Source organism: Macaca mulatta, chromosome 4, assembly GCF_049350105.2.
Source record: "Macaca mulatta isolate MMU2019108-1 chromosome 4, T2T-MMU8v2.0, whole genome shotgun sequence".
Taxonomy (NCBI): Eukaryota; Metazoa; Chordata; class Mammalia; order Primates; family Cercopithecidae; genus Macaca; species Macaca mulatta.
The window spans coordinates 22,292,095-22,308,831 of record NC_133409.1 but is presented as its reverse complement, the minus strand read 5'-3'; the positions used below and the strand labels follow the sequence as shown (position 1 = coordinate 22,308,831).

The 16,737-nt window shown below is 37.8% G+C and overlaps 1 protein-coding gene across 1 annotated transcript in view; it reads left to right on the top strand.

Moving 5' to 3' along the window:
- ROS1 (ROS proto-oncogene 1, receptor tyrosine kinase) overlaps window positions 1-16,737 on the top strand; it is a 144,274-nt gene that overhangs the window by 108,194 nt on the left and 19,343 nt on the right. The window contains exons 36-42 of the mRNA XM_078001181.1: window positions 1,744-1,879; window positions 3,090-3,252; window positions 4,855-4,919; window positions 5,842-5,971; window positions 12,013-12,110; window positions 12,843-13,043; window positions 13,832-13,966. Coding sequence (XP_077857307.1) covers window positions 1,744-1,879; window positions 3,090-3,252; window positions 4,855-4,919; window positions 5,842-5,971; window positions 12,013-12,110; window positions 12,843-13,043; window positions 13,832-13,966 — 928 coding nt within the window. The remainder of the gene's footprint in view (window positions 1-1,743; window positions 1,880-3,089; window positions 3,253-4,854; window positions 4,920-5,841; window positions 5,972-12,012; window positions 12,111-12,842; window positions 13,044-13,831; window positions 13,967-16,737) is intronic.

Below are 16,737 nucleotides of genomic sequence, written 5' to 3'. Positions count from 1 at the left end.
TGTGCCACTAAGCCAGCCCCTCCAGAATTACGCATATGACTGCAGTATATTTGGCAGTTGGCATATAGGCTTGACTGCTTGTCTGCTTTCCTACTGGGAAGGAGAATTACATGAAGAATCCTTCAGCTGACCTTTGCTTACTTTCTTGTACATCACCATTGTTTAAACCCATAACTCTAGTGGATGAACATGAGATAATTTCAGACAACCTATTGTGCTTCCAAGACATCCTATGGATATCTGACTTTCTCAGGACTTAAAAGGTCTTTATTCTGTTTGAAATTCATGAGTTTTTGAGTCTAGCTAAGCTAATTCGGTTCTTTGCTTTTAGCAGCAGTGCATGTGGTTTTACTAGTAAGAGCGTGTGCGTGCATGAGAAAAGGTTGACTCATTAAAATAACAAAAAAGTCACAATTATTTTAAAATTTGTATTGTGCTGAGGGCACTCATCAGTTGTAAACGTAAAATTAAGACAGGTTTTTAAAATGAGTGTTGACAGCCTTTGCTTCTGAGCGGTCGTATCTAATGTCTAACATTAGCCTTCTGCTGGGAGTAGAGGAAGATATAAACCTGTAAAATACAACTGCTGACGTCAGGAGCTTGCCATTTAACGAGGGAGGTAAGACATGCCTGTGTGGAAAGATAAATAGCAAGATATGTGTTAAATAATAACGAAAGACAATAACAGATGAAATAAACAAGACAGTGCATAGGATAAGCACTCACAGAGAGGCATAATTAGTCTTTCGAGTTCAGATATGGAAGATTAGTAGAGGTTGCTGAGGTTTCAGAAGGCATCATTGAGGATGTGGGCTTACATTGGGCCTTTAAAAGTGAAGCCTAAAAAAGAGGTGGTAAGAACATTTCAAGTTTGAAAAATTAATTTAGCAAAAGGTACTTGTGATCTGTCACCGTGTAACCCCTCAAATTAAATTTCATGTGAGTAAAACTCTAACTTCTTGAAGATAGAAACTACTGTGAAATTAAGTTCAAATTTTAATGATCATCTCTCAAAGCATGCTTGCTGTTTTCAACTTCTGAGTCAACAGTTCAGTAAAGATGGACAATCTTATTCACATAATTGTATTTTAATATTTAAAAAATTCTTTTATTATAAAACTAATACTCCTTATTATATAAAGAAGACAATACAAATTACTCATGATTCTACAAGTAGGGCAGACCACTGCTAACATTTGGTAAGCTTCGTTCCAATACTTTTTCTACATATTTGAGTATGTGTGTATGAACAACAATGATAAACACTCTTGTACTCTGCAAAAAAAAAAAAAAAAAAAAAAAAAATTGCCATTATACTGAAAGCATTTTCTTTTCTACTGAGGAGTATAACCTGGATGTGACTGAACTCAAAAATGAATTTGTTTCACTAATAATTATGTTTGTTTTGGTTTACTTTGACTCTAGTTTATGGGTGATTTTGACAAATAAGTTTTAATATTAAGATACTTTAATTTGTTTATAACAACAGTAAGAAATACATTAAATTTTAAGAAGTGAGATTAAAAATGGTGTAGTATGATTTGTGTGCTTTTATATGGCTTTTTACCTGGATTTAATTAGTTTTTTATAAGCTATTTTAAAATCAAATTATGAAAACTCCTATAACTATTCTACTGATAGTGTTCTTACATAAAAACACTTAAAATGCATTGTTAGCATTTCCTAAAGGGAAAAAGAAGCAATATTTTATTTTGTAAATTATGTCATTTTTTTCCTTTATAGTCTGGCATAGAAGACTAAAGAATCAAAAAAGTGCCAAGGAGGGGCTGACAGTGCTTTTAAACGAAGACAAAGAGTTGGCTGAGCTGCGCGGTCTGGCAGCCGGAGTAGGCCTGGCTAATGCCTGCTATGCAATACAGTACGTAGCGTGGGCCATCATTATGGAGCACCTAGGCAAAGGGTGGGCAACAGCAGTGAGAGTACCTATGAATTCTGCATTGCCCAGGACAGTAATGGTTTATACCCATTTTTCTGGCAGAATTATTGAAAACTTCCTCTTCCACTCTCAAATGTGGATGGCAAATTATGCAGTTATAAGAAAAATACACAAAAATACACTATTTTCCAGTGTTTTATCATGTAGCTCAAAAACAAATGAAAGAAAGAGAAAATATTACATTGAAGAGAATAGATGGTAACGTGGTTGGTTGACCTGGAGGCAGTGTTTGAGAGGAGAGTTTTGAGAGCCTTGTATATGTGGTCAGCCTTAAGTATCTTACTCCATTTCAGAAGTTGTATAATGATTGCCCACAAAACCTTCTTAAAACAGATGAGTTTTGAACTTTTGTTGTCATCATAATTAAGGAAAATATTCAAGTGTCTTAAGCAAAGCTTCATGATATTAGGATCTATGCAAAAAGGAATTAAATTATCATAGGCCTTGCTTTCAGAAATTTATAATGCAAGGTGTAAAAGCAAAGGATTTGAAGTAGACACAAAGGGGATCTAAATCAGCTGTTTAGAGGTGACTTTCCTTTGAGCAAATACTGCACATATCTGCTACTCAAGATTCCCTATTATAAATGGAAAGCATTTTTAACATGGCAGCATTTTTCCCCCTTGTAGTATTCCAAGTGATAAACTTGGCTTTCTAAAAGTTAACCTTATGGTGATGGGGTTGATCTTTTTGGTCATAGTAAATTTTGTTTTACATAAGATGTCACATGTTTGAAATAGCTAAAGGAAAAGCTGATAAACCCAGATGCATTTATTACTAATTTGCAGTAGCTTTTTACACAAATTGGCAATCTGAAGAAGTTAATACCTAGTAACTTTGACACAACAAGTTACAATAAAAGTCTTGAGGCAATACATACACATATACGTTTTTATCAAAATTAAGTTGCCTAGAAGTGGACCATCATGCTCTGTCTGGGTAAAAGGTGGTAGAATAGTAGTAAAGTAATTAGGAACACAAAGTTCCACATCACCATGTCACATAAAACACACAATGCTGCAAAGCCATAAGATATTTCTTTCTCTCTCAAACACAAATACGAATACCAACACAAACTTGTACACCCTATATATGTGGAGGGTGGGGAGACAAAAATGTTGCTATTTTACAGTACTCTTCCAACCCAAGAGGAGATTGAAAATCTTCCTGCCTTCCCTCGGGAAAAACTGACTCTGCGGCTCTTGCTGGGAAGTGGAGCCTTTGGAGAAGTGTATGAAGGAACAGCAGTGGACATCTTAGGAGCTGGAAGTGGAGAAATCAAAGTAGCAGTGAAGGTAATGTGAATCTTCGAACTCCTTGACACATTATATCACCATATCTACAAGGATTGACGTGGATATAATTATAATAAAAGTTGAGTGCTCTTTGTTGAAAAGAGGACAGCTTGAATGTCGAAGCGTATCCATAGCTATAGAAATCACATTTTTAAAAAACGTTTCCTACATAGGAACATTGTTTGTAATCAACAATCTCCAGGATTTGCATTACCTCTAAGGCTACTAATTAGCTAAGACCTATCAGACAATCATTTTTCTTCAAACATGTCATAAGAGAACTGGAGTTGTAAAACACATTCTTAAGGTACTAGACCAAGGGTCAGCAAACCTTTTCTTTACTGGGCAGATAGTAAATATTTTAGGCTTGCTGGCCATACAGACTCTGCCATTGTATTGTCATAGACAATATGTAAATAAATGAGTGTGGCTGTGGACCAATAAAACTTTATTTATGAACACTGAAATTTGAATTTTATATTATTTTCGTATGTCATGAAATAGTAGTATTCTTTTGACTTTTTCAACCATTTAAAAATGGAAAAGCCATTTTCAGATCATAGGCTATATAAAAAGAGGTGACAGGCTGGATTTGGCCCACAGGCTATAGTTTGTCAGTCTCTGACTACATGATTATTTATCATGGTACATTTAATATATTTTTAAGGAAGCACTGGATATACTCATATTTTTGTAAAACTTTCTTTTGATAAAGGGAGGATGAATCTTTATGTATTTGAGCAATGTCCTGATCTCTGCTTATTAGAGATTTATTGCTTTGAGAGTTAGCTATACAACTAGAAAAGTTGGCAAAATTCTCTCTGCTTCCAAATGATGTCATTTAAAAGTTCTTTAACTTACTCGCACCTTGACTGTTTTAAACAAATGTTTATTTCTGTCATGTAACAAAATGACTGCTGGCTTCAGGATAGTGTGTCAGGTCAGAGCCAGTGTCTCTGAAATTTTCTTGGCTGTTGTTCATGCTTGCTGCCTCATTGTTCCAAGATGGCTGACAAAGAAGCAAGCATCACATCTTCATTCGGACCAGGGAAAGGAGGAAAGATGGTGCCAGATGTACATGTTCAGGAAGGCAAACGTCTTCTTCAAAGTTCCCTCCCCGCCTTAGCAGTTTTTCTCTTATATACCATTGACCATCACCGAGTTATGTGACCACCCCAATTTCCAAGGGAGGCTGGAGAATTTCAGAACACAATTTTCATGATTAGCTTTGATCAATTGCTTGGGACTGGGAACTTTGCCTTCAAGAAATAGATTGAAAGCAAGGAGATAAAGAAAACATACTAAGAAGAAAATTTTGAAAATTAAGAAATTAGCCTAAATAACAAAACTTGGTCTCTTAAAATTCTACCTTTTGGAGGAACATTGTATAAACATTACTAGACCTTTTATTTTGCGTATTCTATTAGCAATAACAGGAGGTAACATTTGAAGGGTTTATAGAATACATGCACATGCCTTATCTATGATCTGTTTCCAGCTTTCAGGGTAGATATTACAAAACAAACAACAATCTCCATTAACCCGCTGAGCTCACAGAAATGTCTGCTATACTGATTCCTGACTTGTTTTTATGTTGTACAGACTTTGAAGAAGGGTTCCACCGACCAGGAGAAGATTGAATTCCTGAAGGAGGCACATCTGATGAGGTAGCTCTGAAATAATTTTCTCTTGGTATGGGTAAGAAGTTTTATGTCTGCTTGACTTGTTTTTAACATCCAAAATGACCTGACGTAACAGATCATGCCTAAAACAACATGGTTGAAATGTTTCAATGAAACCACATCTGCAGAGCAAGTAGTCTATAGAAGCCAATCTTCAGAGCCTGGGCACAGGCACTCCTCAGGCAAAAGGTTCTCCTTTCTTTTATATTCAGTAAGGAGCATGTTTTGCAAGTGAATTCTGAAGCTATTTGACTTTTGACACACTTGTATTCATCTAAATATGGAATAATGGTCAAGTATACCCAGTAAGAGAGAGTTCTCTCAAATGCTGTAATGTCAGTGAAAATATCTTTGTCTTCGTAAACTTGTCTCCAAGTTTGAGTCTGTGGTCATAAAAACTGCTCAAGCACATCCTAATGGGAAAACTTGAGGCAATGGTTGATTGAGTCTCAAGCTGTGGGTTCCAATTATTAGGTTGGGACTTGCTTGGTTTGATGTCTTGAGAAAACTGTGTAGCCAAACCTGCATTTCTGGGTTGTTTTCCTGAAAGGGAGAGTATATATTTCATACCTGTAATGACCCAAAACACAGTGTTTTAAAATATCTTTTCAAGGAGGCTACTAGTCAAAATTACTTTCTTTTCCAAAATATGCTTAATACAAATGTTATTCCTTCTAAAAACCAACCTATGTTATCCATACTCATGGCCACTAGGGGTTGCCATATTACCTCCTTAAGGTAAGCACAAAGACCAGTAGTTGGAAAAGGAAGCGTTAGAGCGTTAGACACACTAAGTCAGGGGTTTTGAAGGAAATTATTGATAAAGAATTGCTGTACTCCATAAAGACCCTTGGCTAGGACTCCTGCCTCTGTCATGTCATCCAGCCTGTGTCTTTCCACCTTTCAGCAAATTTAATCATCCCAACATTCTGAAACAGCTTGGAGTTTGTCTGCTGAATGAACCCCAGTATATTATCCTGGAACTGATGGAAGGAGGAGACCTTCTTACTTATTTGCGTAAAGCCCGGATGGCAACGGTAGGCAGTAGGGATCTGTAATATTGGTTTCGTAATGCAAATGCCCTATAATTCCCTATTAATTTTCTTTAGATTTAATAGGCTGCAGTGGTAAAACCTTAGAAGACTTATATGGAAAGAATTATTCTATTTACTTCATGTTAGATTTTGACAATCAGAACCGTGGGCTAACATTCTGGCATTTTCTGGTCATGTGAGCCCAAGCCTGTTTTTAGTATTTAATGGGAGAACATGACCCTCATTGCCAGAATCATGTTTTTCTGGAGCACAGGGATCGTGTGGAGTTGGAAAGGCATATCTCTGTACTTAATCTATATGCCTGCCTGTCCCAAATTATATTTCCAGTCTTAATGTCTTTACTGAGTACCAGACTTGTATGTCCCTCTCTAGTTGACATATCTATTTGGATTTTAGTAGGCATCTCAAACATATTTTGCCCCAAACAGAGCTCTTGATTTTGTACATCCTCTCCTACTCCACCCATCTAGTTCCTTGCTTTCTCTTTCCCTACATACATGCTAACAAGCTCTGCCTGCAAAACACAGCTGCAGTCATTCTTCTCTTGTATCCCCAGTGCCTGGAGCAGTGCATAGCACATTATGAACCCTGGAAATACTGTGGAATGGCGGACAGGACTGGGGGTGACTACCTGCAGGAACCTACTTTATACCTTAGATGAGAACACGTGAGATAAGACAAGTCACCAAAGTTTAAATGTGGTGGATTAAAAACTTTTTTTATATCAAAATAAACATCATATGGCTAAAAAATTAAAATATGTGACAAAGCATATAGTGAAAAACAGGAGCCCTGTGCAGTGCCTCATTCCTACCTCTCAGGCCTGCACATATCTTCTGGTATTTACCGCCAAGTTCCTAAATAGTCTGCTCATACTGACACATGTTGATTTTTCAATTTGGGGTAAGTTGACTGCCCAGTATGGAAGAGGAGGATTTAACTCTCTTAGACTTCTTCATAATATACCTGTCCACCCCCCACCACGCTACACACAGGAAAACTTTGCTTGCCTCATCCTCTGACAGTTATCACAATTTGCAGATAAATCATCCTTCTGCTTTTGCAGTATTAGAACTATTTAGTTATTATTATTATTTTTGGAGCTGAATTATCCAAATGTTGTTATTGTAAGTATTTTTCCTGAGGCTAGTTTAATAAATATCTCTTGTTTTCATTTTAGTTTTTATATACGTAAACTCCCCAACTGAATGGTAACACTTTTCTCAATATGTTTAACAATATCAGATAATCTGGTACTTAATTTTTTCTTGGACACTTCCTTCCTGGAAGCCATGTAGATGCTTGTGCTCTAGGCTAGCTACACAGCTGCTGTTGTAGGGGTTTCCTTCATATTAGACCTGGGAATCTTCCTCAACTCTTGTCCATGTGGGGCTTTTTCCTTGTATCTCATGACTTTTTGTTTGCTTTAGAAAAGAGAAAGTATGAGAAAGTATGCATGTGCAGCAAAAATCTGCTTTTTTTTTTTTTAAATTTTTGACAAAATGCCCTTTATTCTTCCCTTATACTTGATTGATAATTTGGTTGGACTTTTAGGTTGAAAACTCTTTATCTAACAGATAAAGCCACTACGTCTTTCTTTCCTCACTTCTACAATTGCCAGGAAGAATTCTTATGCCACTCTGATTCCTGAACTTATTATCAGTGGTCTGCTTTTGCCTCCTCCGCTTCAAAAATTTGAGGAGAATTTTACCTGTGGTACTCTTTACCCACAGCAGAGTAACAGTTGCTTCGCTCATCATTCCCTTCAGTTTCAGGAATTTTTTTCATTGTCTCTTTGATAATGAAGAGAATTCCTTATTCCCTCTATTTCTTTGTTCTAGAAATCCTGTTATAATGGACTGCTTTGTTTCATCTTCTCATTCTATTAGCTGCTGTCTCCTATTTTCTAGCTTTTGTCATTTTGCTTTCCATTGTGATAGACTTCCTCAACTTTGTCCCCTAATCTTTTTGTAGGATTAAAATTTTTTGTTAACATATTTTAATTTTTCACATACTTATTCTTGTGTTTTGACTGCTTTTTAAAATAATATTCTGGTTTTCTTCATAGATGCAAAATTTTACTCATCTTTTTTAGGGTATTAATTATACTTTTCAAAAAATGTTAATTTGCTTCCTGCATTGTCTTGGCTTCCTTGTCCCTCTTTGTTTTGGAATCTGATTCAATGTGAGAATCTTTCTCAGATGTCTAGTATTCTTGGCTGGTTTCATATTTAATCATGAGGCCTAACAAAATGATGGGAACCTATGTGTCCAAGGAAGTTTCCTTTTGGTGTTAGGTGGGACCCTGCTCTTCCACTGGGGATCCTCCAATGTCAGTAACTGAATCTCTTCCCTGACATATGCCAGTTTAACCAGGGAGGAAATTGCTCGTTTCTCCTCTGGACAGTAAATGCCTGATGCATCAACTCAGAGCATTTAGAGGGGGCTGGAGGTCTCAAGGCTCAGTATGTGGACTCTTATTTAATTTTAATTCTCTCCATTTCAGTACAGTGCCTCAGTGTGACTGGTAGTATCTCCGAACTTGGAGTTGTTCTGGTTCAGGTTTCTGTTGTTTTTATTTGTTTGTTTTCTATAGACAGAAGCCTTCATCTGTGGTAGAAGAATCTATGATTTAGTTAGGCCTTAAATAACTTAAACGTTCTTTTTGCTTTCAGTCCTTCTCCTTGTCCTGGAGACTTTATGACCTTCCATGATGAAAAACAGCTTAATTCTTGCCTTTTCTTTCTGTAGGCAGTCAGCTTTCATCCTCTTGGCTCTGCTAAATTACCACTCCTCCATCTGCTTTCCCTCTTCCAGAATGCTTTGTCTGCCATGTCAGTTCTCATGACAGTTGCTTTGCCCTTGTGAAATTATGAAAGTGTTCACTCTACTGCCATGTCAGTAAGGTTTGGGGAGAGAGTGGAACTAAAAATGCACACATTCAATCCCTCATCTTAAACAATACATTTTATTTGTAGATTGTCTTGTTTTGTGGTGGGGCTAAGTGTATGAAAAGTGAAGAGAGGATGAAAAAGGGATAGACTGAAAAAAACGTGGATCTACTTTTTCCAAATCATTTTGATTCACCCAGGATCCTAATGCTTATAAAGATTGGTTCTCACATGCACTTCAGTTGTTCCGCAGCCTTTCCTGGTGGCTGCCAAAAACAGCTTGCAGGGCTTTGTCTCCTTCGCTACAACCACAGAGACATTGTTAGGTGCTGAAGGCAGAATGAAGGCCTGAGGCCTATGGGAACCATCACAAATGCTACTGCCTCTCATGCTGAGTTCTTTTGAGGCCAGCGTCTCCCCACGTGGAGTGCTCAGAGGCACCATAGCAGAAGAACCAGCAGAAGCCTTTCTCTCTCTCTCCCTGCATTCAAGGATTGTTTTGTTGGGTTGGATGCCTAAGAATTGACTGCCACTAGGCCCAGAAAGCTTAGTCTAGTCCTTTGCTTTGAGGACTCAGCTTCTTTATCTACAAAATGAAATTTTGAATCAAAAACTTCCTAAGGTTCCTTTTAACTGTTTTTTTTTTGTTTTTTTTTTGTTTTTGTTTTTGTTTTTTTTTTTTGGCAGAGTCTTGCTCTGTGGCAGAGGTTGAAGTGCAATGGCATGATCTCGGCTCACTGCAACCTCTGCCTCCCAGGTTCAAGTAATTCTCCTACCTTAGCCTCCTGAGTAGCTGGGACTACAGACGCATGTCACCATGCCCAGCTAATTTTTGTATATTTTTTGTAGTAGAGACAAGGTTTCACCATGTTGGCCAGGCTCATCTCAAACTCCTGACCTCAAGTAATCTGCCTGCCTTGGCCTCTCAAAGTCCTGGGATTACAGGCGTGAGATAACACACCTGGCCTTAACTTTTGTTAAAAGGATTGTATTAAGATAGAAAAAAGTGAAACAAACAAACAAAAACTGTCAAAGTAATATGAATATGTAGTAAACGTGCTGCCTTCCAGATAAAATTCAATTCACCAAATTTTTGCTGGGTGTTTACTATACAACGGTGAAGGATGTGGTTCTTGCACTCAAGGAACTTGTTACATGGTAGAGTTGTAAGTCTACAGGTGAAAGTCTACAGATACCTAAATAATCCACTTAAAGTAGGAAGTAGGTGGACTCATTAGAGTGCAGTGGAGAATATACTGTAGAAGCCCAGAGGAAGGAGCGATTCCTAACTGAGGAAAGCTGAGAGGGCTTCATGGAAGAGGTCTACTGATTCAGACACAACCAAAGCAGGAGGTAGAACAGTAGCTGAACTGTGCTTTGCCACTGAGTTACGAAAGGCTTTGACTGGGGATAGACTGAGATCAAAGTTTAATATGTCTGAAGGTTTTAACAAGAGATGACAGGTGGCAGTCCAGGGTGGCATCTAGAGTCAAGGAAACCCAACATGGGGTGATGCGGTATCCCAACAGGTTGATACATGGTATATCAGAAGGAGAGAGTAGTCAGAGATCCAAGCAGGCACCAGCATTATGAAAATCTGTCAGCAGGGAACAGGGCACTAGCCACCAGGCTGAAATTAGGGAGTAGGATCCTAGGCCTAGAGAAAGACTTCACAGGTAGAGTAGGTTTTGCCGAGAGTAGAGCAGGGTTCCGTTCACAGGAACCAGTGAACCATTCAAGACACCCAGCAAGGACTCAGATATGGGCCATGAGACAGTGGACCTGAATTAGGTTGGAGAAGGATTGATTTGGGAGTAAGGTCAGAGCCTAGTTATTAGCCCTAGGTGTGGCTGTGAAGAACCATGGCAATAGTGAGCCCCAGAACATCAGAATATTCCTAGTTTGGGGGCAAGAGATAAATGTGTCAGAGGAGGTAGGGAGAACAGCACTTAAGAGCATTTGTTTTTAAGGAATTGAGGGACTTGGAGGTTGGGAATCATTTGAGATACTCAGCTAAGGCTGTGGATGGAAATCAAGAAACAGGAGGACATTCCAGGGGAAAAAATCATAGCAGGAATAAAGAAGAGAGGCTGAGAAATGCAGAGTAGGAATAAAGAACTGCAAGTGGACCAGTGTAACTGAAGCACAGATAGAGAGAGGAGAAACAGTAGGAAATTAATAGACTTGTAGAGAGGCTTGTGCAGCCTGGGGGTGCTCAGGAATTCATAATAGACTCTACAGGAAGGGGGTCACAACAAAGCAAGCTAATGAAAGCATAGGAGGCTGGAGACATGGGAAATTTTTGAATGCATTAGATTAGGGATGACAAAGGCTTGAACCAGGGTAATTGCAGAGCACTGGAAAGGGACAGACAGTATAATATAGCTTCAGGGCAGGATCTTTGAATTTTCCCAATATGGTACTAATAAACACTTCAACTGGCTTTTTTCCATGTAGAAATCATTGCAACCAGTACAGGCTCAAGTGTATAATTGTGCTCGCTCTCTTAGATGAGAGGAGTAATTTGAAACTTTGAAATAGGGTATTGCTAACAATTTATATGGGGTTCATACGGGAAACAAACCCATTGTCATGACTGGCAAGACAGAGTGTCATTGGGTCAATAATTAAACCAGCTAGCACTAAATAAGTCATCGTTTTGACTACTTATGAGAGCAACAAATGTTTATTAAGTGCCTGTTATTGACCAGCCATATTATGTAACTTACTTGAATTTTGCAAGGTCAGTATTATTGCCCATTTTACACGTGAGAAATTTGCTTAGGGAGTTAAGTAACTTAAGCAAGTTCACACAACTAGTAAATAGCAGAACTAGGATTCACATCTCAATCTGTCTGGCCTGACACCTGGAGGTCTTTCCAATAAAGATTCCATATTGCCTCTACTTACTAAACATAGCTGTCATTTTTTTTAACGTATATTTGCATAGAAAACATCTAAATTTGTTTTCCTCTTTGTTTGAATTCTTATAATCATAACTAAAAATCCCTTTAAAACATCACAAACATACATGTATATGCATATACATGTATCCACTTATATTCACACATGTATGTATATATTTCATGCAAACTAGAAAACTACCTGTAATTTTTCCTTCATTTCTTACAGTTTTATGGTCCTTTACTCACCTTGGTTGACCTCGTAGACCTGTGTGTAGATATTTCTAAAGGCTGTGTCTACTTGGAACAGATGCATTTCATTCACAGGTACATTTCTTTTCTGGATACAGGGTTATTATGGATATTGGCACAATAATCACCTGAAGTGCAGGTAAAGCACACAAGATAATTAAACATTTTAATTCCTTCAAACTAGGAATAATTTCTATTAAAAATCTCTCTTATAAATCATCCTACTGTAAAGACACATGCACACATATGTCTATTGCAGCACTATTTTCAATAGAAAAGACTTGGAACCAACCCAAATGCCCATCAATGATAGACTGGGTAAAGAAAATGTGGCACATATACACCATGGAATACTATGCAGCCATAAAAAAATAATAAGTTCGTGTCCTTTGCAGGAACATGGATGAAGCTGGAAACCATTATCCCCAGCAAAGTAACACAGGAACAGAAAACCAAAGCAGGTTCTCACTCATAAGTGGGAGTTGAACAATGAGAACACATGGACACAGGAAGGAGAACATCACACACCAGGGCCTGTCTGGGGTCGGGGGCAAGGGAAGGGAGAGCATTAGGAGAAATACCTAATGCAAGCAGGACTTAAAATCTAGATGACGGGTTGATGGGTGCAGCAACCACCATGGCACATGTATACCTATGTAATAAACTTCACGTTCAGCACATGCATTCCAGAACTTAAAGTAAAAAAAAAAAAAGTTTCTCTTCTTTACAGACCTACTATGGTTACTTGTTTGATTTCTGGAACTTTATTGTTGTTGTTATTATTATTAAATATAACTTCTGCCATAGGGATCTGGCAGCTCGAAATTGCCTTGTTTCCGTGAAAGACTATACCAGTCCACGGATAGTGAAGATTGGGGACTTTGGACTCGCCAGAGACATCTATAAAAATGATTACTACAGAAAGAGAGGGGAAGGCCTGCTCCCTGTTCGGTGGATGGCTCCAGAAAGTTTGATGGATGGAATCTTCACTACGCAATCTGATGTATGGTAAGTTTAACAGGACACAGAGTAATGCTGACAGAATCATCAAACGTTAGAGGGGATTTTTAAAAGGACATCTAATCTTGCTTTTTTAATGTGAGAAAACAGAAGACCAGAGACCAGCTCAAAATGTAAAGGTTTGTTCAATGACTTTTTAGTTGGGCTGGCCCTAGGCAAAATTACGAATGAGATAAAATTTCTCAGTGCTGCCAATTTTTATTCATGCCTTCCCTCTCAATGTTTACTGGCACTTTATCCCCTGCAAACTTGGGAGGAAAATGCTGAAGTGTTTTTGTGCTCACCCTTAGGTGTGTCTGCATGTCAATGCTCTGAAATTCTTAGATAATGGAGGCCTACAGTGGGGTTTCAGTCAGGGAGAGAAAGAGTATGAGTGTGTGTATACGTGTATGTATGTGTGCATGCATGTGTGTGTGCACGTGTTTCTGTGTGTGCATGCATGTGCATGTGTGTCTGTTTCTGTGTGTGCATAGGTGTATATGTGCATGGATGTGCATGCATGTGAGTACACATATGCGTTTGTGTCTCTGTCTGTGTGTGCACGTGTGCCTCCTCCAAGCCTGCCTATCACCTTTGAAGTATTTGCTCATACGCAGTGTCTTGTTCTAGTTTTTCCTGTCAGCCTGCTTTTATATCTCCCATTTGCCTTTTATGAGGCCAATGATACCCTGACAAAGTAGACCCTGCTAGCCCCAGGAAAAATGTTGTTGGAGAAACTACTGTAAACCTGGTGTTTGTAATAAGTATAATTAAAGCAAACCCTCTACTATTCTTAGGTCTTTTGGAATTCTGATTTGGGAGATTTTAACTCTTGGTCATCAGCCTTATCCAGCTCATTCCAACCTTGATGTTTTAAACTATGTGCAAACAGGAGGGAGACTGGAGCCACCAAGAAATTGTCCCGATGATCTGTAAGTTAATTATGTTAACATAAGCACCCCCCAAACAAAAACATGTGCATATACAATCTTAGGCCTCTTGATACAGTTGGTTAAATTGTTAAAATAAAAACTGGAACTTAAACATTGTATATCCCACATAAAATATCAATCATGGTGTCAATTTATGAATACATTATGGTTTCTTTTTATTTCTATATACAAATGATATTTCACTGAGAAACAACATTTTGGAGAGTAAAATACTTCTGGGTAAGTGAATTCTAACAAAAGCACTCTGTGTGTGTGTGAGAGAGAGAGAGACAGTATACACACATGTATGCCTTTTATTTTGGGAGATATGATCTGACTAGTATCTTAATCTACATATTAAAAGATTATACTAAATAGGAATATATTGTTAAAAAGTTGGATTGCCTTTGTTGATATAGCTGACATTGACTAATAAGAAATAGTGTTACTAAAAATTATACAAATTGTGATCTGTTTATGAACATAACAAAAAAATGACTAAGTATTGTAACTTTAGCGAATCCTGGCCATTACTAAATTCTAATGGTGATTTCTCAGAAGAGTGAGCGACTTTTAGTCAAATTATAAGGAAAAAAGCTTTTATTCTGAGTATTAATCTGCCTCCTTGTGGAAAGTCTCAGCAGAAATTTAAGTCTTGACAACTTTTTCCAAGAATTGTCTTACCCAAGAAGTTTCTAAAAGAGCAAGTAAGTATGAACTCTCTATGTGCACCATAACATGCCAAGGATTGTATGGATTACAGAGGTGTTTAAACCAGGGACACAGCTCTTCAGCATCTCAGAATGTGTTTTGAATGAAAAGACACCCACACGGAGCAGCTGGATGCCAAGCCAACATGTAATAAAGTGCTAAACTGTGTGGTACAGGCAAGTGCAAAAGGAATTAGCAGTATGCGGATGCACACCATGGTTGTACTGCCTTGACTATGCTGTGTTATTTAGAGGATTATGCAGACTTGAGCCAAAAGATGATTAAGAGCTGGGCACCTTGGTTAGATGTTCTACTGGTGCGTATTTTTGTATTATTTAAATCTTCCAGCTTGAAGAAGATTGGAATCACTACTTGCTTCTGATTTAGCTTAATAATCTCTGGGATATTTACAGGGAGATCAGATACACACACATCTGACCAAATTAGATAATAATGCATAAAAAATGATTCATAATCATTTTGGGGAGAAATGGTGAAAATTATATAAATTAAGGATAAGAAATTATACAAAATTTGAAAACCTTGCATGTAGGGCTTAAGAAAAAAGCCCGGGATACCTAAATACAAAATAAATTTTAACTAAATATTTACAAACTAATCACTTATTCCACTCTCTCCCCAAGGGTTAACGTGCCTCATCACAATCATGCAATATTTTTGGATAGGCAGCTTAGAAATTGATCACTAAACTATCAGTTTTGACTGATGTGTTTGATTATTTTGTTCGGGGCAGGGAAGTTAATAACAAATTGCTGTATTGTGGAGCAGAAAAATGTAGACAAGTTGAACTTTAGCTAAAGGTATAAAAAATGCAACTAGAAGGAGGAAGGAGGAGCGCTACAAAAGTATTCCTGATTATGAGTGGGAAAATGTATTATCTTGAATAATTTATTGATTGAATTGCCATTGTTTTAATAAAAATATAGTTCATTTGAAATGAAAATTTTAAATTTTCATTTTCTGGTTTTGAAGTTCATTTGAACATCATTAATACAAATAAGCCCTGCATCAAGCCCTCCAACAGCTGCAGGACTCTAACAAGCCCTGGGAAGGGTTAAAGATCTATTGCCAACCAGGAAAACAAGCTTGGCTAGGAAATGGAGATCTCAGCAATACCAGTCAATCTGGCCATGGCCTTAAGTTGTCATGATAAAGATTAACTACTCTCCTTAGAGTACAGAGGGAACTGATATTTATTTGAGACAGTTTTCTGAGATCACAGGCCCAGCTTAGGGGGTTGAAAGTCTGCACTGAGCCCTGCTACACCTTCCATTTACTGCTTAAATACTCAGCACCTGGATGCACTCTAGGTCAGGTGAGCCCATAGATAGCTATGCTGTACTCAGCTATTAATGGAATGCCAGGTTCAGAGCATTCCTACCCTTCTCTTCCTCTCCTGGGATGTATGATAGAAAGCCCAGCCATCAGGATTCTCTTCAGTTTTTAGTTTGCACAACAACCACACAACTCCTGAGAAGAAATGGGATCAAAGGGCAATCTACTTCAAGTGAGAGCTTTTTTGGGGTTTTATAATAGATATATCACAGTAGCAACTGGAATTACTGGAGAGTCCCTCAGGTGTAGGAGGCAACCATGGGAGAACACAGAGGTTCACCATGTTATTTTTACATCTTAAAAACTGTGTACATCTGGATACTAATTGCATCTCTCCAGGATTAGGTATAATGAGTAAGGAAAATTTTGAAGTCTATATTTTATGTACTTTGTTTAAATAACTGTAGAAACTTTTCCCTTTAATACTGAAAAATACTATGACGTTTTCATGTATCGAACTTCAACTGCTTTGTGAATTCGAAGTCCTTAATATTCACAGAGGCTAACACTGGATATAGCTAATGAGTCCTGTGCTATTTTGAAAAAAAAAAAAAAAAACTTGAGGAAAAGAGTTGTAAAGGGTTTGCATGGTGAGTGGAGGAATTGGAACCTCTACTTAGCCAAATGAGATACTTCAAGTATAATGAGTATTTTTCTGGAGCCAAAACAACCAGCCCAGGTAAATTTTAACAAACTTGAAGGAC